Genomic DNA, 26,295 nt, shown 5'->3' on the forward strand with positions numbered 1-26,295 from the left:
AAAATTATATTTGATGGGACAATATCTAAATTGTGCAATTTGAGCTTCGATGTGAATGGAAGTATAAATTCAGGGTGATTTCGTTTGTGGCTGACATGTTTCTGTCCTGTGCGGTAGGTGACTTAGCTGGAGGCTCTTTTCCGTTCAAAACTATTATCTTTGCTGTACTACAATAAGTCACAGTCACTGCAGCTGTGTAACTATGCAAAAGGCAAAAGGCATGAGACACAAACTGTCAGGCTAAATGGCTTCTGCAAAGACTGATTGTATTAAGGACTTAGCGAAAGGTTACACATACCACACCGTCACAAAATGTTCGGAGAGTGGTTACAAACAAATAGTGTCACCCTCTATGCCTTCCAAAGAAAAGTCGAATGTTTATGCAGTGGTACAGTGCTCGAGGAAAGTATGCTGTCAACTACAAAAAGGTGATAACTTCACTGTACTGGTTTTTTGTTTTGAGATCAAATATTCTGTTGTTACTTTGCTTTTAACCTCTTCCAACATCCCCCCCCCCCTGTAATTTGAATGGGCTGGTAGTACTTCCGCTCCCACTGAGAATGAACACCCAAATCAACAGCTTGTTTTGATCCACCGCTCTCCACACACATAAAACTTGCCGTTTCCGGCAAACGCGCTCGTGCAAGCCTGCTGGTGAAGAAAGTCAAACATTTAGCAATCAAATGTTAAAGTTCTCTTATGGACTACACTGAGGATAAAAGGCGAGCAAATACTGGATGTACATTCATCAGGTGGTGAGAAAAAAAAACAACGATAGCTAGCCCTAAGCAACTCAAGTGATATATCAGGGCGATGTTGCTATGAGTTTGATTTTGAATATTTCTGCCCCGTGGTGGTCAGGGGGTCATTCAGTGGCCAATAATGCTAATGTTGAAGACCATAATATTTGTGTGTGAATTTCACTTTCCTTCAACAATATGATATTATAGGTGAACTGACTGCAAAGAGTTGTACACCAGGGAAACAGTCTTGTCAATGTGAGCTACGTCAAACTGAAATATATGGGTAATACATATTCCGTTTGCGCACACACACACACACGCACGCGCGCACACACACACGCACACACACCAGCACCCATTCACTATGTTTTGTCTGCAATATTCATGAAATCATTAAAAAAAGGCAGCAGTTATAGCTTGGATTGATCTAAGAGTTCCTGAATCTAAAAAAATACAGAAGGCTTAGCCTAGCGGGAAAACTAGCATCTTTCAGTACATTAACCCTTTTTTGTTTCATCTTGTAGAAGGCACACAAACTACCACAAAAGTATAGTAATCTTCAAATGTGCAAAAAAGCTCAGTTTACATTAATTCCTCAATAAAAGAAAGCAGGGGGGGGGAAAAAAAGGAAAAAAGCTCATTGTCTCGTTCACTGCCTTCCCTTTCAGTTTCTGTGGAAGAGAAAAGGATTGCAGTGCAGAGTCCATGGGCGTCATAGTCCAAAGTAGAGATGTGCTTTAGAACCAACACAAACACCTCTGCGGTTCTTCCGTTGGCACTTCATAAGCATTCGTGCGGATGAAAGAGCAGAGGCAGAGTCTTTGCATGTGTAGCATGACGTGCGCATTTTGTAGGTGGTTCAAAAAGACGAGGGGATGAGGATCTCCAGAGTTAGTGTGGTGACTGGATTCACTTTAAGAACAACCCAGCAGAACCAAAAAAATACAATGACACATGGTAGTTGAAAGAAAGCAGCACTGTTGAGTTTCTCCCTCATATAGTATTGTACCTCTACAGTTCTTTTTTTAAACCTATTTCAGTAACAGCAGGTGTTCTCAAAAAGTTATCCAGCATTAGGAGGCACCTCTGGTCCTTCAGCGTCTGCCATCCCCTTCGCCATCTCCTCCGTTCATCCCCTTCGTCGTCACTTATTCAGAAGCAGGGGAGGACTCAGTGGTGGTGGTGGTGGTGGTGGTGGGTGACAGCTTGGGGCCTCGGAGGGCTTGTGGGTTGACGATGACCTGGATGACAAAGTCCTTCTGGATCTTAGTGTCTTGCAGCCGTGTCTTGTCCGTGAGTAGCTTGCCGGAGAAGAACCAGCGCTGGTGGGAGGCGTCGATGTCCTCCTGGACGTGCAGCTGCTTCTTTAGCTGCCCTATGGTGTCTGCCATGCTGGCACTGAGGCGCAGGTCCTTACCTGTGGACATACGTACCTACAGGGAACAGGCAGTATAGTTACTGAACGAGAGCTGCAGAAAAGCCAGCAGTGTCTGAAATTAACATTGGCCAAAAGTGAAGTAAACGTAGATGCTGGTAAAATTAGTCTTTCAAAGGATAAACCATGATGGTAACTTATAATACTGGCTAATAGCATAATAAAATGATACAGACTGAATTTTGTTTCAGTTGTGGCAATACAAGAACAAACTACTAGATTATATTTGTCTAATTTTAAATATAAATAACAGCTTTACAAGTTAGCACCACAACTTGGATCTATGACCTAAGTGAAGTTACATCTCTGCTGCTTTATCATCGTCTCCCATGTGTTTTTTCACTTTTTACCCCGTGTGCACAGACTCATAAGCAAAAGAACTGACTGTTTTGTTTTAGCCTTGCAATTTCAGCATGGTTTTACTCAAGATTACATACCTCAGATATGCCAGTTCAAACTATAAACTGATATAAAAAATGACCAAATGTCAAACAAATTTAGGTTAAAAGGTTGTTACAGTAACATAAATGTTGTTTGGTACCCAATAAAATAAGTAAAAATAAGCACCTTGAGCTGGAATTCCTTCTTGGGGGCCACAGGAGGTTCAGGGCTGTCGCTGGGGTCCTCGTCGCTACGCTCTGAGATGAGGTTGACGGGTGGGGCCAGGCAGTAGACGGGCAGCTGGTAGCGGTTCCCGAGTTCGTCATAACACTCCGTCAGAGTACCTGGAGAGTGGTATCGAGGAAAAGAGATTAAATAATAAAGTTACCTGATTTGTAGCCTAGATCAGCCTGTTATTTTTCAGTGTTTTCTGTATTTAGTTAATTATTTGTTCTCTGTCCTCACCGTGTGGCAGTGTGATACTGGCTCCATCCACTATAGCCTGGGCCAGCTCGTGGTCGTTACACTCTAGGGCCACAGCCGCGGCTTTAAGGGCATCCCAGATCTCTTTACGGCCCTCGAAGGCCGGCGCCGTGTCCCAGAACTCATCCCTCTTGCTCCGTAGCTGGCCCTCTGTCATCGGATAGTCGCTCTTCCACTTGGGACGATCTTTCTTCAGAGGCTCATTACGTCCTGTGATGCAGAGGAGAAATAATAGAAGACTGTTTTTGTATGTTAAGTACAGTATCATATTAAAAAGGAGTCTTTGACCACTGATGGTGCTTTGGTGCAACATTTTTACAGGTTTGTATCATCTACAGGCACAAGGACATGCATGGTTGACACAACACACGTTCCTGCCGCCAGTTCACCCTTTTCTGCTGATCTAGAGAGAAGGATGAAACTGGTGAACTACAGCTGGTGGTGGTAACGTAAAAAAAAACCAAACGCAGCAACAAGCCAAAGAAAGCAGTGAAGTAGAAAACTGCAAACAAGTAAATATGAATGTAAATATGTTCCAAAAATCGGCTTTGTGACTGTTTTACGAGGAAGAAAATGCAGTCAACATGTTTGTTAGACCCCAGGGACGCACATGTCTTTTTTTTGTTTACAAGAAAACTCGACGGGACACCGCAGAATGAAGAGAATATGTGAATTCATAAATGAATAACACACATGTTCCCATAAAATACAAATCCTACAGTATGCTTTCATCTCTTACTTAAAAACAGAGCTGGCAGCAGAGAGAGAGAGAGAAATGCTAGCCGTTACCAGAGACAGAACATCCCACCCCACTATGTCATCCGAATCTAAAATTAGGAGGTCACCCAGAGTTTGCAATATGCATGAAGTATGTGTAGCCTATATCTGTCTATGTAACCTTACCTGTGTTTCCCACCATTCAATATTAACACAAAGCTCATCTAGGCCAGGAGAGCACTTATTTAAGTGGGGGCAACACTGAGGGTCACACATACACGTGCGTACACAGACAATAAGATAGCATCAGGACAGGAAACATCATACCTGGTTTCCTGCCAATGACACACCTACCAATAATTTAGCATACCAGTTTTGTTTTGTGGCTGGTGTAACATTTTCTTTAACAGATAGATAGATGGGTTTTTTTTTTTTTTTTAAAATGGATGCTAACTGCCAGGCACTTCAGTTTATGTTGTCAAAAAGCATATTCAATTCCCTTTAAATATCGAGTACTAAACTTGCCTGAGCTCATCTTTACCCATGGCAGAGATGTCAGTCACCGAGGAGGAGCGGAGCCATGGAAAATGAAGAGGAGTATAAAAGAGACAGCACACATCCAAGAGGTTGCCTTTCTTTCAAACTAATTATTTATAATGCAGATGGCTTAGGACGAGTAATTAGGAGGACATGGGGTGGTGTAGGATTAGCACATGGAGCGGAGAGTATCCCGAGTGAAGCGAAGGGCCTTCCTCATTACCACCCTGTGGATATTTGTGAAAAAAGTGTAATATCTAGCACTCTCTCTACATGTTATTCCACTTCCTGGGGCATACACAACAGACTATCCTGATATGATCCTCTTCTCAGACAAGAAGCTAAATCACCTACTATTTTCTAGCATATATATAGTCTCTGAGTATATTTCAGTCTATATTTACTGCCATAACAATAGGTTATCATCTCAGTATCGGTCATAACAAACACTCAGTTCCAGAGACTGTGACAGAGTGTTTTATAAGGATGTGATATAAAGATGTGTGACAAATAATTCATATCTTAAAATATTGTTTTATGATATGGTAAATGGACTGCACTTCTATATTGCTTTTCTACCTTAATGGACAAAGCCCTTTACATTTTCTGCCTCTGTGGTGGTGGGGCTGCTATGCAAGGCGCTGGCCTATTGGGAGCAACTTGGGGTTTCCTGTGATTGGTGGACGAGCCGCTCTACCTCCTGAGCCACAGCTGGTCCGATATACAGTACAGACAACCAAAACACTGGCACCAGTCTAGCAAAGCCTTCTTTTTCTGCAGATACCTAAACTGTTCTACACTGCTGTGATTTCTGGCAGTTTAAATGATGATGTAAAGCTGTAACAATTAGTTGAGCGACTGATAGTCGACTGTCAGAAAATGTGAAGAGGAAGAAATGTCTAAATTGTCTGATTCCAGCTTATCAAATGTGAATATTTTCTGGTATATTTAGTCTTCTATGATAGTTAAATAAATATCATTGGTGTTGTGGACTGTTGGTCAGGACAAAAAGGAGACATTTGAGGATGTAACCATGGGCTTTGGAAAACAGTGATGAACGTTTGCACCGTTTTTGGACATTTTATAGACCAAACGATTGAGAAAATAGACAGATTCATAATAATGAAAAGTATATAGTTATAATTAGTTGCAGCCCTACAATGAAACATGTTGCTGTGTGTGTATTAGATAGGCTGAGACTCCATTTCATCTACTGTGTATGATTCCTCTTCTTTGTATATTTCCATCTTCAGTTACAAATATAACATAATATTATAACATTGATGGATGTCTTGCAATAAATACATTTGTGTTTTGTGAGTTACCCTGTTTTTAGTGTTTTACTCCATGTTCCTGAGAGGAGGACTGACTGGTGACGCCGTCAGTCAGCTCGATATCTACAGGGGATATTCTCTGAAGAGTTTAAACACTGCACAAGCAGATGTAGGACAGCTGAGGGCTTTGCAGTCTGACAAAAGTGATCAGAGGAACGAGTCGAGCTGAGAATCTGAGACAAGCAGAGGAGCTTTCCCTGTCTGGCCCTCGTTTGCCTCTCTGAAACCTTTGGTTTCTGTTGTGTCAGTTCAAACTAACCTCTGATACTTCATAACACCCAAATCTATTCTTTCACAAATGTCAATAATGTTAATCTCGTTTGGCTCTTAATTCTTCGTCGCCTTCCACCCAAGTGCACTATGGTTAGAGGCGTCGAGTGGCACTGTAGGAATCAAAATTTGAAAAGATAACATTATATGAATTAATAACTGTGGTTTGGTGGATTGTGTGCGAGGCAGGCAGTAACAGGAAGATTAGGAAGTGAGTCAACGAACAGCCCCGTTTTATCAAAAACGAACTGCAGCACACCAAAACAAAACATGAGACATGAAGCAATGCATTACAGACACATGAAGCAATATCAGGGTGTTTTCATCACACTGGGCCTATAAAAGAAGTTGCCACGTGTTGAGGCTACAGTGAAGCGTGTTGTGTTTATGAGTCTTAATGAAATGAGTCATAAAAAAGATATGACGATCAGATATGCAGCTGCTGCTTGTTGCTGTATTTCACGATTAAAAACAAAACAACCCCCCCCCCCCCCCAACAATTGTTACCTTATTGTGGGGAAAGAAACTGTAGCTGTAACACAAAACGCCTTACTCACTCCTGATGTTAGGAAAATATTAAATGTGGGATGTTTTCTGTGTTCCTCGTTAAAAGGCGAACATCAGTGAACGTTCACTGAAGCAAATCAACAGGAAAGAAGGGAAGTGCATTACTCAACCAGACACAGACTGAATATATGACTGTATTTCCTTAAAAACACATCAGCAAATATACATCCACTCCCACAAGCCGTCTCATCCTCGTAGCTTGTTATCTTGTCAAGACACTGCCGCTCGGCTTTATGCGGCTAAAGATAAAGTCACAGGGACAAACTCAGCCGCTGTACTTTTAACAAGTCTTCTGTAGCATCCACGATACTAGTTCTGAAAACTGAGAGAGTGTAGTTTCCTCTGTCGTTGAGGACCCATACATTTGTTCACGAGTGAATCTACAGGGGACAGTTGTGAACAGAAACAGTGCGAGCAACGAGGTAAACGAGTCCTCATAAGTCCCTTTATTTTGTAAGACTACAGAACATCTCAAAAACTATGCTTTGATATTGCGGTTGATCATGAGCTCTATAGCCCGACTGCTACTCGCTTTTTGAGGCTGATAACCAATAATGATATTTGAGACTTCCAGAAATCTAATAATGTAGGCCAATATTCATTTAGATAAACACTTAACATTATCATTTTGCATTTTTTGATAAGGATCCCTTTAATTGTTTTTTTAACTGGTGACCGAGATATGTCATTAGCATTTCTGTGTGGCTACAAGCTGCAATATACACAAACACCAGTATATCTGCAATAAGCTAATATCGGCCAATATATTGGTCTGATGAATTTATCAGTCAGCTCAGTTACATTTTCTGCCTCTTTTGTTGATTAAGGAAAAATCACAAGCTAGAAAACCCAGCTATGAAATTTAACTCAGAGTACAAAATCATTAACTCTTTAGGACTGCAATTAGCAATTTTACTATTAATGAATCTATGCTTAAATTGATTAGGCAGTGCAAAATGTAAAAATATTATGTTTTCTATCATAAAAGGCTATAGACGAAAAATATACACTTACAAGAAGCTGGGACCAGTTCATTTTGACACTTTTCTCAAACAAAAGAAAAAAAACAACAATGAATTGATTATCACAATATTTGCAGGTTCTAGTCTTCTGTCAAATTAATAATTAATCAACTAATCGTTGCTCTATCACTTGTTGAATTATGTTGTGTTTAGTGTCTTGAAGGCCCAGCATTCTAAAGGTGTATTCCAGGTAACCATGGTAACAACACATGCTTTGTGGCAGCTTATCTACAGATTACTATCAAAAAAAAGCAAAAGTGCCATTAAAAAGATGTGATGATGATAATGTGTTATTTTGTAAATAAGCAAACTCTGCATCAGGTTGTGGACCACAGTCAGGACAGACATGTGTTGAAGGACTCTTCCCACACTTTCAATCCACATTTTTTAAATAACAACACATTTGGTATTCAACACACACCAGGAAACATGGCTACCTAAGTGCTACCTGTAAATGTAATATTTTATTTTCTGTAGTAGTATATCTCGTGTCAGCTCCCACTTTATAACCCTATGATGACCTCCTTCAAAAACGTGTACGATACAAATCACAAAGCTACTTCTTCCAAAGTAAATAAAGACTGGATGGGAGGAAATGGAATCAATGAACACAGATTGTGAAAAGGGTGTGCCAAGCAGAGTAGAGTCAGTCCCTTTAGAGAAGCCAGTCAATGATGCAACGGGACATGATGAGACTTGTTCTTGATTATCGGACCCTGGCAGGGAGTGTCTGTTGATACCAATCAGGGTGGGAAATTACCACGAGTACTCCAAAACTTAGGAAATCTCGGCTGAGACGGTTCTAAATAGTCTATCCTCCAGCCACTGTGGCAGGTAACAAAAAAAAATTAAAAGACAAATCATGTGGAGGTTATACTGCTCTAAAACTCTATATTAGATGATCATTTTGGGGATACAGCTATTTTGGCGAGGGTAAAAACCTTCCTTCTCTGACACTAATGCTGGAATCAGTTCTGAAAACCTCCTGTCATTCTGGTGTAAACTGGAGACAATTTTCGCTGGAAAAAGACTGACTCAAAAACTTTCCATCAGTATGTCTGGAGGAGACGAAGGGGACAGAGCCTGCATCCAAATGAATCACAGACACTTAGATTACTAAACAGTCACTATAAAAGGGAACTTCACTGCTCCAGATATACTGAATGTGACAGTAACTGCGATGACTGAACATGAATCTGATCAAGGGGAACTTACTCAGAACTTTTTCCAGGATCATTTAAGAAAATCTACTTTTACTATTTTATATGAAATAACTATAATCTCTCTTGTTAGGTTAAGTGCTGGAGTGTTTGGTAGAATTGACAAACTTGCCATTTTACGAGAGCATCATTCATAAACCTGCAACCATCCAAAAAACGATAAGCATTCCTGTATCGCACCATATTATTAAAAAGGTCACGCTAAATTTCAGCGACATTGTTGTCTGTGGTCGAAACTATGCAGAAATTCATAACGTCTGCCAATTCAGCTGTGTGGTGTCTGCGTCATTCAGTTTAGTCTGGTTGTAAATATAACATTTAGTCTTGTTAAGTGCTCAAGCAGCAATCCAACTTCCATCCATCACCATCAAAGAAAAGTGTAGAAGAACAAAACGTGGCAGTTTGCCAGTGTTTATCTTTAGAGGAATGTTATCTTCCAAGAAGGTAATGGACATGAACTCAAATCCTGGGTGAGAATAACTGGAATATCAGCATTTTCAAGAATCAATGTAACCTACCACAGTGTTGCCTGTTACAGGAACCACAATGCCTTGCCTGGTCACTGAGATATGGTGTTCATACCATATTACCATTTTTAAAAAGGTAGCAGTTGTCCCAACAAGCTTACTGTTGTGGGATTAAGAGTGAGGCTTCAAATTGCCAGGTGGGAAAATTGTCAGCCTCGTTGTGGGTGCAATGTCAGGCAAATGTAGGTGTAGTGTAGGTGAATTTGGCTGTAGTCAGTGTTGAGAGTGGGTCTGGGATAGCAGTGTTTGCTAGATAACACAAGAGCAGTTACACCAGATTCTGCAGGCTATGCACTGGTCTTAGAGTAACGGCACTGCATTTCCCTGTTTTCAGCAATTTTTAATAGAAATCCAACTGTCTATCCCTCTTCCAAAATGCAAACTTCTAACCATCAACATCCTTCCCCTTTATTGGCTGATGTACAATTTCTTACCAGCAAGAGAGAACTTGTTTTGTATACACGGTCCAACCGTGCTAATCTGCAGTTACATCTAGTGTAGATATGTAGTGTGAATGCAAATCCATTCCTGACCACATAGAAAGACTACAGCATTGTACAGCTGCAGAGTACCAAAACACTATACATTTGCATATGACATTTTTTCCTGTTTAGCAGCAATCACAGTTTCCCCACAGAAAAATAAATATGAGCAAGGAGGTGAAACCCAACCAAAAGTGGTCACTTGAGATGTATTTGACTCACAGTCTGATAGGAAGGAGGGGGGGGGGATACACCTGGACACAATGAGTCTCTCCATTGCTGTTTTGACCTATTCTTTAAGCCCCTTTGTATGTGTTAGGCGCTTTGACTCTGAATTGCAAGCGCACACACACTTGAAACAGTGTAGTCTTACCTCCCCGTCCGCCGTTCCTGGAGGAGCCTCGGCTCTGTGTGTCCTCCCAGCCTTCCCAGTATCTCCCCACACATCCTCCCATGGTTAGCGGGCTGCAGATTGTTTCCACGCGTCGTACTAGCTGAGCAGGGGAGCCATCACGGACGATACGATGATCTAGGTCCGATGAGGAGGACGGGTTGCAGGTCCAGTGCTGCGAGCCAGAGAGGTCATCGGCACCGGCAATATATATAATATGTTTGATAGTGCTGGGCTGATCTCTACGCGTTAGATCGTAGTTTCTGTCTTTCTGTATCAGTGCTGTTAGTGGTTTACACAAAGATTCACAGCTCGTGTCCCGCAATCAGGTTACAAGAGTTTGATAGCCAATTCAACAACTCACCGCAACATCTGCCAAACAGTTTGTTTTCAAATGTTAGGACATAACCAGACGCTTTTCTATTATCCAGCTGCTTGTTAAGCTGTAAATGTTGATGTCCAGCTTCCTCGCTAACAAGCTAACAGGGCCAGCCAGCTAGCTGCTACCACGACACCAGTAAACACAAACTTCCGCGCACCACGTTGAGTTTCTTATAAATACGGTGACAGTGTGAATTTGCAGCTTCCCGCAGCCGTCGGAGCACCACTCTAATACTTTAACACTGTCTCTCGGATTTTTTTCTCTTTAACCCCCCCTAAACGTTACTCCCCTCTCTGCTGGTAAAAGGTGACTTGCGGTGGAGCTAACGACAACCAACTTTTTTTAACGCCTGCGCATGAGCACGCAGACAGGTGTTGCGTTCTCTTACGTCAGGACGAAAAGCAATTTTGAATGTTTTACACACAGCAGCATAACCCACACTGATTCTTTGAAGTGTATTTTTAATGACGCCGATGTTAATTCATTTGAAATAGTTAAAAGTACAAAGTTGAGCCTTGGTGGAGAGGGATGCCGTCAGGAATATCAGAAAATGCCACTTTTCCACTATTTGTGCTTTTATAACGGGAATTCGGGCGGTGCCTGAAGGCATCACCACAAACTAAATGTTGCGGTTTTTATTTCAACCTCAACACGAAGTACATGTGGAAAAAAACAAATAACACACAAAGTACGTGTATTTAAAGCAACACACATGTACTCTAAAGTGCTTAGATTTAACAACGAATTGTAGGTTAGCGGTGCATTTTGTTAAACGTTTACATAAAATAAAACACTTGCGCGTTTCGCCTCACAAGTTTTCGCGCATGCGTGGTCTTAGAGGAGTCGCAGAGGCATGATGGCTGATGAAAGTGCCTTGCTGCTGTCTCTGGTGGAGGAATTTGTCTCGGGGCTACAAGACAGCAAGGCCAAAGATACAGCAACAGGTAAAACAAAATAGTCTTCATCATATTTTCCTCGAGACGTTTCTGGAATAGCTTGTTGTGAAAAATAAACGCTGGTGAGACTGCTGAATGAAGGATGCGCAACACAACCCAGCGTGATGGTTAACGAGCTAACTTAGCGACACAACATCCTGTGTGGTGTTACTTAACTTACAATACAAAAACACACACGTTATATCACAAGTCTGCTTATATAGTGACCGTACCTGCACACAGTGAATATATCCTTAACGTTTTATGGTACTGTCATCGATTAGTATAGTGAATTTTAATGCTAGTCCGGTCTGTTTTAAGCGCATGCTGCTTGTTAGCTGTTTGTGTCCGTATGAAAGCATTCTGTCAATGAACTCTCTACCTTTGAACCCCGCCGATGCTGCTAGTTAATCTGTACATAACTACCAGAGATAACTTATTTATGTCCATGTGCTGTCAGGTCAGTTGTGTGTGTGTGTGTGTGTGTGTGTGTGTGTGTGTGTGTGTGTGTGTCTGTGTCTGTGTCTGTGTGTGTTAAGTTGCCTTACCTCTACATAGCTACAGTTCACTAAACTTGGTTTTCTGTTCAGGTGTCAAAGATGGACAGTTCACAATACTGCAGCTGGTGGAAGCACTGGGGTGAGCTGCCCACATGTTTACTAACACCATAGCAAAAACAACAACAGCATTTATTTTTTATTTTATTTTTCACACACATAAGACTGCATAACATCTAGATAATAAAAATTAAAGAGATGTGTCAGGAGAGGCCACTAAGCTAACATAATGTAGGAAAATACAACAAAAAATAAATGACTAGAAGAGGCACACGAAATGAGTAGAAAAACTAACCAATCGGAAGACAACAATCCAATAAAAACAAAGAAATGCATGAAAGACAATACAGGGAAAAAGAAGAAAATATATGTATTCTGGGAAAGTGGTCTCAGACTTTTGGACCCTTCTATGTATACGTCATGAAATTATTAGACATCATTAATTAAATGTGATGACAGTTTCTTTATAAGATAATGAAGTCTTGATAACATGTACTTTGGCGTTCCATATCTGTACACCACAATATCTGAGGGAGTACTGGCCATGTTTAATTTTTTTAAAAAGGAAGATGAAGATGATCAATCTGTCTGTTATTATATGGATGAATTTTGGAATTCAATTTGAAGGAGTTGCTATATGATGATGGTAGAGAAATATTTATATATATAAACACATATATCTGATGGATATTTATGTCATATACTGAAGGAATGTTCAGTTTTGTGAACAGGAGGCAGAGAGGCTTTGTTAGTTTGAGGAAGTTACCAATCTAACAAATTATTTTTGCATGTCTTTTTTCAATATCACCACCAGTGATAGTATTTTTTTTTTTTGGACTTGGATATGACGCCTTTTTTTTAAAGATTTTAGTGTAGTTGTTGTACATTACTTTTTAAATTCAAACACTTGCAATGTCACATTTTCATTTGGTTTTTCAGACTACTACTATTAAAAGGCATCAGTTAAGTTCATGTGGAGATACACTTCACGAATTTCATTTCCTTCTGCATTTCCTCTCATCACAGACTGAGTCTGACTAGCTCTCAGCCTCACACTCGAGCCAGAGGAGTCCAGCTGCTCTCTGACGTTTTACAGGAGTGCTATGGAGATCTTACTGAGAGAGAAGGTACACCTCTTTCACTCTCTTTCATTTTGTTATACCCTTATCTTTCTCTCTTCTCTACTCTTTAGTTGCTTCTAGATATTATCAGTTTACAAATACCTTTTTTTCATACCTAAATTATATATATAATATATAATAACAGTTTTGACATGACACATTTAACATAAGTTGGGTGATAAATTGGAAATGCTGACAAATTTATGTGTTCACCTCGCTGCTCTTTACGTATCACAAATGTATCACAGCAATTAGATTTTTTTGGAGTCTCGCAACGCTAATCATGTGGAACATATTTCTGTAGAGTTGTATTTTAGCAGCGTGTCTCCCTGTCTCTCTTCTCAACAGTGGAAGTTCTCATCGCTTTCTATGAAAACCGTCTCAAGGACCATTACGTCATCACACCACCCGTCTTACGGGGGCTCAGAGCGCTGGTGAGTGTCTGTGGTGCATTTGCATTGATTGCAACATCTCGAACATTGTGTAAGATTAACTGAATGTTAAGTTTATAACTTAAGTTTCTGCTTGCAGGTTTGAGAATCATTTTTGAAAAGTTCCACATATGAAAGCAGTGATCAACATACACACTGTGTGTTTATAGTACAGGGTTATACTATTATGGCTTTAGGTATTATTTTGGTCTAACTTTTAGTTTATAACGATAACTTAGATGTAATCATTTGTGCTTTGGCCCATTTTTCCAGACAAAATGTAAGACCTTGCCTCCTGGCTCTGCTGTTTCCATGCTGAGGTCTTTGTTCCAGGATGTTCATGTGCAGGTGAGACTTGACATGGTGTTAAAATAAAGATTTATATAAAAATCCTTTATATCTCTCCTCTATCTACTGTATATTCAGTGTAGTGTGTTTGTGTCAGGAGGCACTGTGTGATGTGTTTCAGGGATGAATATAATTTGATCCATTAGGTACATACAGTAATATTGTTGCAGCGTACAGTCTTGTTAAGTTTATGTGTGAGGAACAATGACCTCTGAGCCACAAAAAAAAACAATAAAAGCACAGTAGTACAGTAATAGCAATGTTTGACCACACTTGTAAGAGTTTGTGTTGATGCCGTTCATGTTTTTCTGCGTTCTGTGAAGCACTTATTAAATATGCTTTGTAAGTCTACTTGACTCATGTCTTTAAACCAAGGCAGGTAGGTGAAGAGCTCACATGGGTCTGTGTTTTTTTTTTCCCTCAGTCACTGATGCTGGGAGAGAGAGCATGCGTCTACAACATGCTCATCAACCTCATGGAGACCAGAGAGGCTGGTAAGAGACAGATAATGGGCATGTTTGGGATTTGCAGTTGCTGGTAGAGGGTGTGTGTGTGTGTGTGTGTGTGTGTGTGTGTGTGTGTGTGTGTGTGTGTAAAGGCAAGGTGAGGAGTTTATATTTTGAATCTTGGTATAGATCAGAAAGAGAGTTTTCAAAGTCAGAAATACATCCACACTAATACATTTTTGTTTTAAAACGCATAACTTTTGCTACGTTTACACCTAACGGAGACGTTTGAAAACGATGATGCAGATACCCATGTTCACTTCCTGGTCGGGTCTTATCAGTCACAAAGCATTCTTCTTCTTCTGTTCTGATTCGTCACGCTCCTATCAAGTATCAGAGTTCCACCTTGTCATTGTTCAAGCAAAGAAATCTCTAGTCTTACATTTTGCCATTGCTGTTCTTCCTCTGTAGTATTTTCTGCAACTAAGCAACCAACCGCAGAGAAGACAATCTGCTTCCTGTTAACACCGACACACGCATGTCCAGTGTACGTGAATGGTCATTTGATATGCATTATCAGGCACGTTACTATGGATGGAGATTATTTCTGAAACGCTCATGTGGACAGAGATGGTTTACACTTTAAAACGCCGTTTTAAAATGAAAACGTATCAGTGTGGACATACGCAGTCTCAGCAGTGGGCTGAGTAATGGCTGTAATCACTACTCGTCTCTGACCTTTACCACCTCTCTAATAAAGGACAGAGTTGAGTTGAGGACAGAGTTGTCACACCTCGTGCTTTGTCGGGCAGTTGAGTAATTTTGCATAGACATAGTGTATAGGATGCAAATAGACGGCTGATAATGAAGTGTTTGTGTGTAGCTGCAGGTTGTTTTGAGACAGACAGCAGCGTGTTGGATGACACGGTGTCACCTCACTTCTGTCTCTCTGTTTTATTCAACAGTAAAAGAGCTGAAATGTTAGTATTTATCCGTTTAATAAAAGTAAATATGCAACTGATATATATTTATAGTAATTAATTAAAGTACAAATACCAAATATTTGCTGGTTACAGCTTCAAGAACACAAAGATTTACTTGTTTTTTCTCAATTTCATATGATAAGATGAGTCATTTATGATTTTTAACCTACTGGTCAGGCTAGATTAGATCAAGCTATCTTGAATATAGATATTTTTGCAGGTCTAATTCCTCCAATTTCATCCACAGAACTGAAAGGCTTGGGGGCAGACTTTGTGTTTGGTTTTGTCCAGTCAATGGACGGGGAGAGAGATCCTCGCAACCTCCTGTTAGCCTTCCAGATTGCCAAGAACATCATCTACCGAGGTTACGATCTAGGTGAGAGCACTCACAGGTGCACACACATCATACCGCCTCGCTCTCTGTATCTCTGTCTGTCCCTCTCTGACTCTCTGTTACAATCCAAACGCACAGTTCGAGCGCTCACATTTTTAACCAAGTAGGTATGAATCTATTTAGCATCCCATTAATTTCCTGTCTGCTGTCTCAGGTAAATTCACCGAGGAGCTGTTCGAAGTGACATCCTGTTATTTCCCCATCGACTTCACCCCAGTAAGTCCTTGTTTATTCAGCTGTTTTAGACTGAGAGCTGATGAAAGCAACGAGCGTAGCAGACAGAAATGTCATCACCGACTTCCTGTGACCTCAGATGAACTCGAAAACAACAATACAGTGTCGTCTGCACACGCACATCTCCCGTCTCTACGTCACAGATGATTGTGTGTTTATTGCGCTTTCAGATGTAGGTTAGCTCATTTGTTTTTTGGACTTCAAGTATTAGTTAAAATGTGTAATTGCCTGAAATAAGACAGTAGGCGAGATTTTGTATTTTCAAACCCAACATGTCTGATTCTTAACTGCAGAGCTCCTTGTCGGACTCTAATCATTACATCTTTAAAACACGTCCAGGTGCATTCATGACGTTTGATTTCTTAATAGCGTGTCTCTCTTTTCTTGAACAATACTGCCTCACCCTCACCCCCCCCCTCCTATACCCACTCCCCGCCCATCCCAGCCTCCCAACGACCCCCATGGCATCACCAGAGAAGAACTCATCCAGGTGCTGAGGGACGTCCTCGCCGGGACACCAAAATTCGCTGAGGTATGACTGTTATCAGTTTACATTTACACTTTACTTTTTGGCGTGATGCGTTTAAAAGAGTGTTTATTGTCTGTTTATTACTTCACTGTTGCAGTTTCTGTTGCCTCTCATCATTGAGAAGCTGGACTCAGACGTTCAGAGCGCAAAGCTGGACTCGCTGCAGACTCTGGTGAGAAATCTGGAATTATCTCTAAAAATCTTGTTCCACAGGTGGATGTAAACATTTGACATAAGGTTTAATGTTTTCAGTTGGGTGCTCTGCCAAAAAAACCCCACAAAAAAAACATGAAATATCTATATTTATTAAAAATACTGTCAGGAAAAGAGATCAAAAATGGCTCATATGTTGATCTTTAAGGTAAATGTATTTGCAATCAATAGGCTGACGATTGTTTTTTTATATAAGCTATGAAGATGAATCAGTGTGTTGCTGAAAAAGTTGCACCGTCTCACTTATCTCACCACATTTGAATATTTTTTAGGCTGCTTCTGTGTCACAATATGAACACAAGGACCTGGCAGAATTCCTGGAGGGATTGTGGATGTCACTGCGCAGAGAGGTTTGTTTCAAACAAATTAATACTAAAAGAAAATATTATTGCAGTACGAAGAGCATGTGTGTTTTGATTATGTGCGTATGTGGTTTGTAAGATTTGTCAGGGGAGAACTAAACATCTTAAAGCGTTCTGTCTATTAAAAGTTCCTTTTCTCACCTACATGTTCTTCACCCTATAAAACAAGAAGCAACTTTAAGGCTGAATTCAAATGAATCTATACTTGGATCAGTTTATTGAAACTCTGCAGTGTTTATTCCATTAGTTTGTATTTTTGCACAGTTGCAAACAATGCCATTTGAACTCAGGTGGCACCATATTATGGCTCCAATATATGAAAATCTGAGTCTCAGCTGTCTAACAAAAGAGCTGAGCATCAGAATTGAGAATGTAATTGAAACCAACTAAAGGAAATGACCAAAAGCAGTGTTTTGCAGTTTCTGACACCTGGAAAGCCAAGTAAAACAAGTCTGGCCTGATGTTAATATTCAGCAGTTTTTCTTGATTTCTTAAGACTGTAGATGAGTTCCTAATGCCGCAGGAAGCGAAATCGCACACGAAGTCTAGCAAATCAATCCCAGAAATGCATCAAAATGAACTTTTCATCCACAGCATTCCCTCTCTCGTTGTGTCATCACAGGTGTTTCAGACATCTAGTGAGAGGATCGAGTCTGCAGGCCTCAATGCACTCACCGCACTCACATCCTGTCTGTCTCGCTCAGTCCTCAACTCTGACTCTGAGGACTCCCTCAGCACCTTCCTGGAACTTGTTCTTAAAGGTGAAATGTAGCTTATTTGCACATTTAGTTCAAAAGCTGAAATGCACATTTTATTAGAAGGTTGAACAAACCCCTGAAGTGTAGAAAAACATGAAGGAAGGAGGAAAAAATGAACATGAGAGAGAAAAAAATAGTTGCATAAAACTTAGATGAAACAAAAACATCAAAATAGGAAAAGACATTAATTAAATTTTTTTTTTTTTTTAAATTATGCAAGCAAAGTGACAGTGAGTCAGAGAGAGGGTGTGTAGATGAACTACATATGTACAAAGACTGTGGTTTTGGGTGGTTTTTGCTACAGCGTAGTAGTGCTGGTGAAGCGGGGCAGGAAATCTTTTTTTGACACCACAGTGAGTGTTCATATCTTCAGTTTTAACCAGCAGCTCTCACAGTCACAGTCACAGCGGTTGGTTTTCTGCCAAAGTGTGACTTCAGATGGAAACTTGCAAACCAAGCAGTTTAACTGATTTGTCAACAAACATCCTCATGATCTTTGTTGTTTGCATATTTTTTAAAATTTAATTACACATCTTTATAGATTTCTATGTTTAGATCATTGACATATAAGTGACTATAAGTAACCTTAATATGAAATCTATCCTTTCTGGCTGGGAAACTCAAAATACAATGTAACTGTAACACTTCAAGACCCACAACTCAACAGCTTAACAAGTACACAACACGACCAACTCTCCAATAATAAAACTCAGCCTTGATATATCAGTCTGACACTAAGAGACATGTCCAGCGGTTTTGATTTTCACTGAGCGCGTGATGTTGTTCCAGACTGCAAGCATCACCTGTGTGAGCCGGACCTGAAGCTTGTGTGGCCCAGCGCCAAGCTGCTGCAGGCCGCCTGCAGCGCCTCCAACAGGGCGAGCCACATCATAGCAGCTGCTGTCATGCCCACTCTCATCGAGCAGTACAACAACAGAGCAGAGGTAGAAGAGCAAGACTTGACATCCAGATGTTGATTAAGTTTAATACCAGCCTGTTATACAGCTATTTAATTATAGCATTTTTTTAATGATAGCATTTTTACTGGCTTGTACTGTTGTTATATACATTTAGACCTTTAATTTTTTGAGGTTATTTTCTTGTTTTAGGCACTAATTTCAGTATTTTTATGTTGTGATGATATAATAATATTTTAATAAAGGGGAAAACATGACTTTTTCCTCTGTGAGCAGTGCTCCCATCGGCGGACGTTACTGGAGGTGGTGCAGCGATTCATCCAGTCAGTAAAAACCAGCCGGTCCTCAGAGAACGGTGAGTGAACTGGTCATGTGTGTGGACTTCTTCTTACAGCGTCCACGTGTTCCGCTTAAAAAAATGTCATAGTTCATTGGTATGGGTGCTTTTATGTGAAGCACTGTGTGTGTTGCATTTTACGCACGAATTGTGCTATATAAGTAAAGTTTATTAGTTTTATTATTATTAGTCTTTAAATTGTACTTCCACATTTGTTTGAGATTATAATCACTATGTCTCACAGGCTTTCTTGATGTCGTTATTTCCTCAGGATATAATCTTCTTAAAAGATTATCAACAGTATTGCAGAATTATTGCTTAGTTGTATCATGGATCCTGATCAAATCTGGATATCTAAGACTTACCAGCTGTCATGGGTTCTGTTGTTCATCTGTTTCATGTAATTGCATCACTCATATGCCTGTTTTTATATGTTTATACAGAGATAATTTGTAATTTTGGAACTTCAAAAATGACTGTTTAGCTGCAGTGTGTACATGACTGTGGAGATTTAAGATAGACTAAAACAAAAATCATCTATTTCTTTGTGTGTCTTTGTCTCTCTTGTCTGTCTTTGATCCCTCCACATTAGAGGAAAGCGTGCTCTCAGCCTTCCGCCCGTCTCTGTGCAGCATGGTGTTTTCAGCTCTGACAGAGACTAACGCCAATCTGCAGATCACAGCCACGTCTGCGCTCACCTCACTCTCGCAACAAACAGGTGAGACGCAACAAACTCTTAGATTTATCACTTCCGAGTCTGTTTTGATCAGTATTTTGATTTGTATACTGAAAGACATTCTCTCTTTCAGGTTTGCTGTTGGACTCTGATATCGAGCTGGCTGTAGATCACCTGACCAGACTGTTGCTGACAGAGGACGATAACAGCGTCAGGTCAGCTCACGTCGGACAGCCTTCCATCTGTCTTCCCTCTTCTCCTTCTTCTGTTTTATTCTGCACTCACGTTGAGTACTTCTAGACAAATTTCGAGTCAGATGTTTGATTTTTATTTTAACATAAAACCTGTCTCTCTCTCTATGTCTTGTTATATTTCTCCCTCTAGTCTTGCTGTGGTGGAGTGTGCTGGATCCTTAGCAGAGCTGCACCCAACAGCCTTTATCACTAAAATGATCCCAGAGCTAAAGAAGCACATGTTTTTTGGTGAGAGAAAAACAGAAATTCAAATGTAAAAGTGTTTTTTTTTCTTTAGCACATTGAGGATTTTTTGGATGCAGATCAACCGAAATACTACTTTTACTACATTCATACAGTAGACTGTCACTTCATGAATATACCTTTCCTCTCCTTTCTCCTCTGCTCAGAGCCCATGGAGCAAGACAAAGCAGCTTCTGAGCAGCATTCCCATCATGCAGTGCGTCAGCGCTGTTTGTCCGCACTAGCTGCAGTTTCCACCCAACCCGCCGTCGTCCAGGAGAGCACACCTGTCCTCCTGGAGGTCCTCAGTTCAGCGCACACAGGTAAACCGACAGGGCAGAGAAGGTTTCTGGCTTCAAGTATAGACGTGTTTATCACATGTTGAATCTTCCCAAACAGTCAGAAAAAGGATGTTCAAACATACAACAGCCGCACAGAGCACATAATGGGTAATGTGGTAATGCAGTTTTTGAGCTGCATGGAGCAAAACACTGTGGTGTAGATAATCTATTAGTTGTTCTCCAAATATAAAATGCAGATGTTGAAGTAGGACAGTGACATCACTCATTAAATGCTGAAATGCAAGTGTCTGCTGCTTCATATCTCCCATCTGCAGCGCACCAGTTTCAAAATAACAGGCGGTGATGTGTCTGTTGTCGCGCATCTCAACAGATGAAATTAACGGCATCGTCTCAGTTGCACAGACACAGGAAATACACTGAAGCAAGTAAAGATTCAGATAAATGACGCAGTAAGTCCTTGTTGTTTCAGGTAGCGTTGGTTTCTCGGTGGAGGAGGTGGTGTCGGCGTGCAGCAGCCTCCGGAGGATAGCAGAGCAGGTTCAAGACACTGAAGAGACGGGAAGATGCTTCCATAACGTCATCATCCCTCGCCTGCTGTCTCTGGCGCTGCAGGCCGCACTGCAGGGTGAATTAAAGCTTTTATCTCTTCCTGTGGATTTCATTGTAATTCCATATTCCAGTTTCACCAATTAATAGCTTTAACTTCTACCTTTAGATATTGATGATTTCCAGTCGTCTAATTTCAAATAATTTTATTAAGTGAAAGGAGAATAATATCACAGCAGGTTGTACGTTGAATGGTGACCTCATGCTGTGTGTGTCTCTGATATCCCACTGATTCATAGGTGAGGGGTCATCTGGTCGTCGTAGTCCTCTGGTGGAGGAGGCGGTCCTGTCTGCCATGGTCCCTGTCATCAGTACTTCCTGCTCCAGGCTGCAGCCCACGTCAGTACAAAATCTCTGTTATTTGTTTCTGGTTTTGCTCTCTTGAGTTTTTTTTCTTCTAAGCCACAAAACCAGGAAATATGCATATTTTTAAAAAATGGAATGAAGACAGAAGAGAAGAATCTGAAGTCTTAAATGAATGCACTATGTAAAGTCAAACACAAGGGCTTCATCAACAGAAAAAAAGTGATGTGATAAATATAGACCTGGAAATGTGTCTGATACGTTGCCTTTCAGCTTGCTAGGTGCATTTTTGTTTTTTTTTTCACTCCTGCAGATCAAGAAACGTGAATTAGCCAACAGTTCCTGTCTGTTTCTTTTTTTTTCTTTTCTTTTTTTGTGTCAGTCTCTTTGATTTAGTTTTTTTTTCATGAGGTTCGTGTGGTTTCCTCTCTGTTGTGTCATGTTGGCAGGGTGGCAGGCCAGACGGCATCCAAGGCCGTGTCTCTCTTTCTGGACGGTGACGTCTCCTTTTTGCCCGACAACTCCTTCCCCTCACACATCCAGCTGCTCAAGGTGTGTATGCACACGGGTTTGTGTGTATGAGTGTCACCGCACATTCTTCATCATTGCTTCACTGTTCATTTTATGATAACAGGATTAAAAGAATACACATTTGTCTTTGAAGACTGTTACTTGAAAATTGTGATTACTGAGGTGTGTAATGTTTTCCCAGAAGCAGCAGGGGGACTCCTGGAGCCAGTCTCAGATGGTTTGTCTTCTGATGGGCTGTGTGTGTTCGTTACCTCGCAGCGTGAGTCTCAACTTGAACGCTTATCTCTGCTTTTCATCTTCACGAATGTTTCCGAAGCTGTATTCTGAGAGTGTTGCGTATGTGGTTTAGGTGGAGGTGCCGCAGATAGACCGCCTGCTGTCAGAGCTGGAGGAGATGAGCTACACTTGTAGCCACCCGCTGTCATACACCTCCGCCGCCAAGTGCTTTGCAGGCCTGGTCAACAAAAGACCGCAGGGTCAGTTTGTGTCCTTGAATTCTTCACAGTCGCAGGTTTCGGTTCCAAATCTGAGAGCTTCATCTTGTTTCAACTAAAAGCTGTTGCGATGGTTTTTGTTTTCTTCTTCAGGTGATTCTCTCGACAGCCTGATTGAGAAGACAATGAAGAGAGTATGCAGCGAGCTGGATTCTACATCTTCTTCTGTGCGCACTCAAGCATTCACCCTCATGATCTGGGTAAGAGTTTCTGCTGTTTCTTTCTTTCATTGACTACTAATTACTTTTTTTTTCTAAATAAGTATCAAAATGTTTGGTCAGATACAAGGCACATATGTATGTGATTTAATTTTTTTTTTTTTCTCACATTTTTACCCTCAGCTGTCAATCAGTAAATCAAGTTAAAGCTGGGGTAGGTAGTGTTCTGGAGAAGGCAAAACAAAAAACAAACAAAAAAAAAACCCTGAATTTGAAAATAAAGCCCTCCTCCTGCAGCTCTCCACCCTCCGCTCTGTCCTAAGCCCCTCCCACCAGACAAACACAGGCATATGCACGCACCTCATAAGCACACGCAACACAACAGTGTTTACTACTGCACTCAGTCTCACTCACATACACATGCACGCACTCAAACACACAACTTCCTCTCAAGGCACAACAACCTTTGGTAAACAGTAAATGATAAACAGAACCCCCTCTCACCGCCACAAAAGTAATAAGTGTCCCATCTCCCTGCTTGAAATCAAGCGATATCACGTCTCTTTCATCGTCCGCCTCCAAAACCTCCTCAGTCACCAGTCCATCAGAGACCCGGACCGAGTCCCAGAGCAACAAGCAGCACCAGACGGCTCAGTATCTGACCTGAAGCCACAGTGATGCATAAAAAATGTATCACTGCCGAGTTCACTTCCATTGAAAGTCTCTCACTCCAGTGTTGTTAAGATGATGCGCTGTTCACTTTCCCCCACGCTATAGGCAACAGTCTAATGATCACACGTTGCTTTTCATCCTGCTTTCTATTATTCTCATCTTTTTCTCATTCTTCTTCTGCAATTCATGCAATCCCGCCAATTATTTCATTTGAGCTGAACGAAATGATTGGACAGACTTATTACAGGCCCGCACCAGCTACACATACTGGATTCTTTTTTCTGTACTTGTCAGAGCATTTGATTTATTGATTGCTGTTGGGACGTACAGAGAGTTTCAACAAATATAACAGAAATACTTCTAAAATACTTACAGTAGCTTTAAGTGGTGTGTTTACAGATCTACTGTATATGTTAGCACAAGATGCAGCAAGTGCAGTAAAGTTTGTCTTTGTCTCCAGGTTGCGAAGGCTCTGCTCCTCAGATACCACCCTCTGTTCACAACACTGACCGACAAGGTAAAGACAGCGAGCAGCACACGTACTCACGATAGTTATTGGAAGTCTGATTTACTTCTACACACATGCAACTGTCCTTTTATTAAACACACATTGATCTTGTGTTTCATAACGGTTCATTTTCTCAGTTTTATTCTCTCCGGTTACAGTTTCACAGCTGCCATGTTAACCATTTTTTAATTTTAACTCACTGTGTATTTTCATAGCTCTTCTCTCTGCTTGACGATGCCGATCTGGGTCCGATGGCGGCAGACGGCTTCTCGCTGCTGATGAGCGACTCTGCCGACATTTTGAACCGCGCTTGCCACGCCGACGTACGCATCATGTACCGCCAGCGCTTCTTCAGCGAGAACTCAGCCAAGTTGGTCCAGGGCTTCAACGCAGCTCCTCAAGGTACCAGCCGACAGCATTTACAAATCTCAGTTTTATCACATTTGATTCATGTTATTCATTATGTGCCTCTTCTCCAGAAAAGAAGCCCAACTACCTGAAGGCTCTGTCCAACATAGTCAATAAACTGCCCAAGCAGGTTCAAGTCACTGAACTACCAGCGGTGAGTAAAGAGAAAACTATTGTGGACTCTGCAACTTCATTTTTAAATAGAAATTATAGCCATCAAATAAAAATAGTCAACATTAATGTCAAGTTTTTTTTGTCCCTGTCTAGCTCCTGTCACTGCTGCTGGAGGCCCTGTCATGTCCTGACCAGGGTGTCCAGCTGTCCACCCTGTCCTGTCTGGAGCCCGTCCTCATCGACCCGCCACCAGCACTCATCCAGCAGCTGGAGGCTTTGGTCAACAGGCTGCTGGCTCTCACCTCTAGTCCAGCCATGGTTAGTAAGATATCAAACCTGAGAGTGTTTTCTCTGTATTTAGGTGATAACCAGTAACTAACCAGCTCTTGTGAACCATATCTTAATCAGCCTTAAGATGGTCATCATATAGAATAAACATGTGTACTAGCCAGAGCTCCTTGCAATATTTTCTCGTTTCTCTCTTTTGCAGAACGTGAGGATCGTCTCACTGCGGTGCATCAATGCCCTTTCCTGTTTCCCTGTACACGAGGTAAAATTAAAAATAGTCCATGTTTCATGTATTTGAGAAGTTTGTTGTTAAATTCTTAAATTCTGAGCCTCTTGACCTACACTCAAGTAAAAATAAGCTTCGAGGAAACTTTCAGATGAGACACTTTCAGACGAAACTACAGATCAGTCACATGTCACTGGCTGTGTGAAATTGCCTCAAGCAGTTTGTGTAACATTACTGTCATTAGTTATTATTATTCCAAAACTGTAACAGAATTCTTTTTTTATTGTTTTTGCATTGTCACCTGTCTGTGTTTCAGATCTTGCCGTTTCGGGCTCGGGTGCTGCGAGCTTTGGCCCGACCTCTGGACGACAAGAAGAGAATGGTGAGGAGCGAGGCGGTTCAGGCACGAGGAGAGTGGTAAGAATCAGCTGCTGCCATTTAAGACCAACAAAAGAAATTTTTAAAAATGCTAAATACATTTGAAATCACATTATATCACATTTGTCATGACAGATTTCACCATTTAGTTCTTTATTTCAGTGCTTGTGTACCTTTTTACCTTTACCTTACCTATTTTACTCACAGGTTCCTCTTAGGAAGTCCTGGTGGAAGGTGATTTTGCACCTCAAACACAACCCGAGTCTCCTACCTTCCAGCCTCCACCCGACATGGAAGAATAAAGGGAGATGAGAAAAGGGACAAAGAGAAATGGGGAAACTCACTCCAGGAGCAGGTACCCAGTATCAAAGCTGTGCAGTCCCCACAACAGCTCCCCCTCTTCTCTGTGGATTGTTCAGCACCCTCCTTCCTACTCAACCGCAATTCCTCCATCTTCTGTCTTCTCCCCCACCAACCCCCCCCCCCGCTTACTGAAATGTTTCTGTTATGACTGCTTGTATCTTCATGAACGCACAAATATGAGTGTATCTGGACTGACTGTGGAGCGTTGTCTTAAGTTAAAGATTGAAAATGACCAGTTTGTTGATATGTAACACGTCTCATGTTCAGTATTGTTTTTCTCACTACGTATGGGAGAAAACGTCATGTCGAGGTTTTGGTTGTTCGGTGTTTCATGGCTGAACATGCAGAATTTGAAAGTACATTACAAATTTATCAGAGCCTGAAGTTTTATCTTTAGATTTTATACTTTGCAGATCAGAATAGATAAAACCTTCAAAATTCTTTCATTGGTTAATTACTTGATAAATAACCAAGTATAATAATTGGATTTTCTCATCAGTTAATCGATGAATCAATAAAAAGTTATATTTCTTTGCAAAGATTTTTATAATCTGTATAAACTGGATTAGTTGTTACCTCCTATACAAAGAGAGAAAGTTACAGCACAAACGTTCTCGCTCAGAGCGGAGCATTGGAGTGATCTCCTGAACTGTGGTGGCTGAAGTTTCTCTTTTCCAAACTTTTTGACCAATTTTAAGAATGTGGCCTGCTGTGAACGTCACTCAACTGCATGTAA

The 26,295-nt window shown here is 41.0% G+C and overlaps 2 protein-coding genes across 3 annotated transcripts; one reads left to right on the forward strand and one right to left on the reverse strand.

Annotated features, from left to right (window-relative positions):
* Window positions 1-511: 511 nt before the first annotated feature.
* ubtd1b (ubiquitin domain containing 1b) lies at window positions 512-10,811 on the reverse strand. The gene is made up of 5 exons (XM_044338677.1): window positions 10,474-10,811; window positions 10,092-10,284; window positions 3,025-3,252; window positions 2,746-2,903; window positions 512-2,176 (listed from the first exon to the last, which is right to left on the reverse strand). Exons 2-5 carry the CDS (start codon window positions 10,171-10,173, stop codon window positions 1,892-1,894), a joined length of 753 nt encoding a protein of 250 aa, XP_044194612.1. The 5' UTR covers window positions 10,174-10,284; window positions 10,474-10,811; the 3' UTR covers window positions 512-1,891.
* A 409-nt stretch (window positions 10,812-11,220) lies between these two features.
* On the forward strand, window positions 11,221-26,070 carry mms19 (MMS19 homolog, cytosolic iron-sulfur assembly component). Of its 2 annotated transcripts, none has more exons than XM_044338675.1 (31): window positions 11,221-11,435; window positions 12,017-12,065; window positions 13,010-13,110; window positions 13,453-13,538; window positions 13,809-13,883; window positions 14,308-14,377; window positions 15,560-15,688; window positions 15,861-15,922; window positions 16,386-16,472; window positions 16,567-16,641; window positions 16,955-17,032; window positions 17,667-17,805; window positions 18,592-18,746; window positions 18,996-19,074; window positions 19,649-19,774; window positions 19,866-19,947; window positions 20,117-20,214; window positions 20,376-20,531; window positions 20,980-21,135; window positions 21,356-21,455; window positions 21,869-21,971; window positions 22,132-22,209; window positions 22,300-22,426; window positions 22,538-22,644; window positions 23,735-23,791; window positions 23,998-24,184; window positions 24,262-24,344; window positions 24,458-24,622; window positions 24,795-24,854; window positions 25,135-25,235; window positions 25,404-26,070. In XM_044338675.1, the coding sequence occupies exons 1-31, from the start codon at window positions 11,345-11,347 to the stop codon at window positions 25,432-25,434; spliced, it is 3,093 nt and encodes a 1,030-aa protein (XP_044194610.1). In that variant the 5' UTR covers window positions 11,221-11,344; the 3' UTR covers window positions 25,435-26,070. The 2 variants fall into 2 exon arrangements, with proteins under 2 accessions (XP_044194610.1, XP_044194611.1); XM_044338676.1 differs by having other exon boundaries at window positions 22,138-22,209.
* Window positions 26,071-26,295: the final 225 nt, after the last annotated feature.

Source organism: Thunnus albacares, chromosome 20 (assembly GCF_914725855.1).
Source record: "Thunnus albacares chromosome 20, fThuAlb1.1, whole genome shotgun sequence".
Taxonomy (NCBI): Eukaryota; Metazoa; Chordata; class Actinopteri; order Scombriformes; family Scombridae; genus Thunnus; species Thunnus albacares.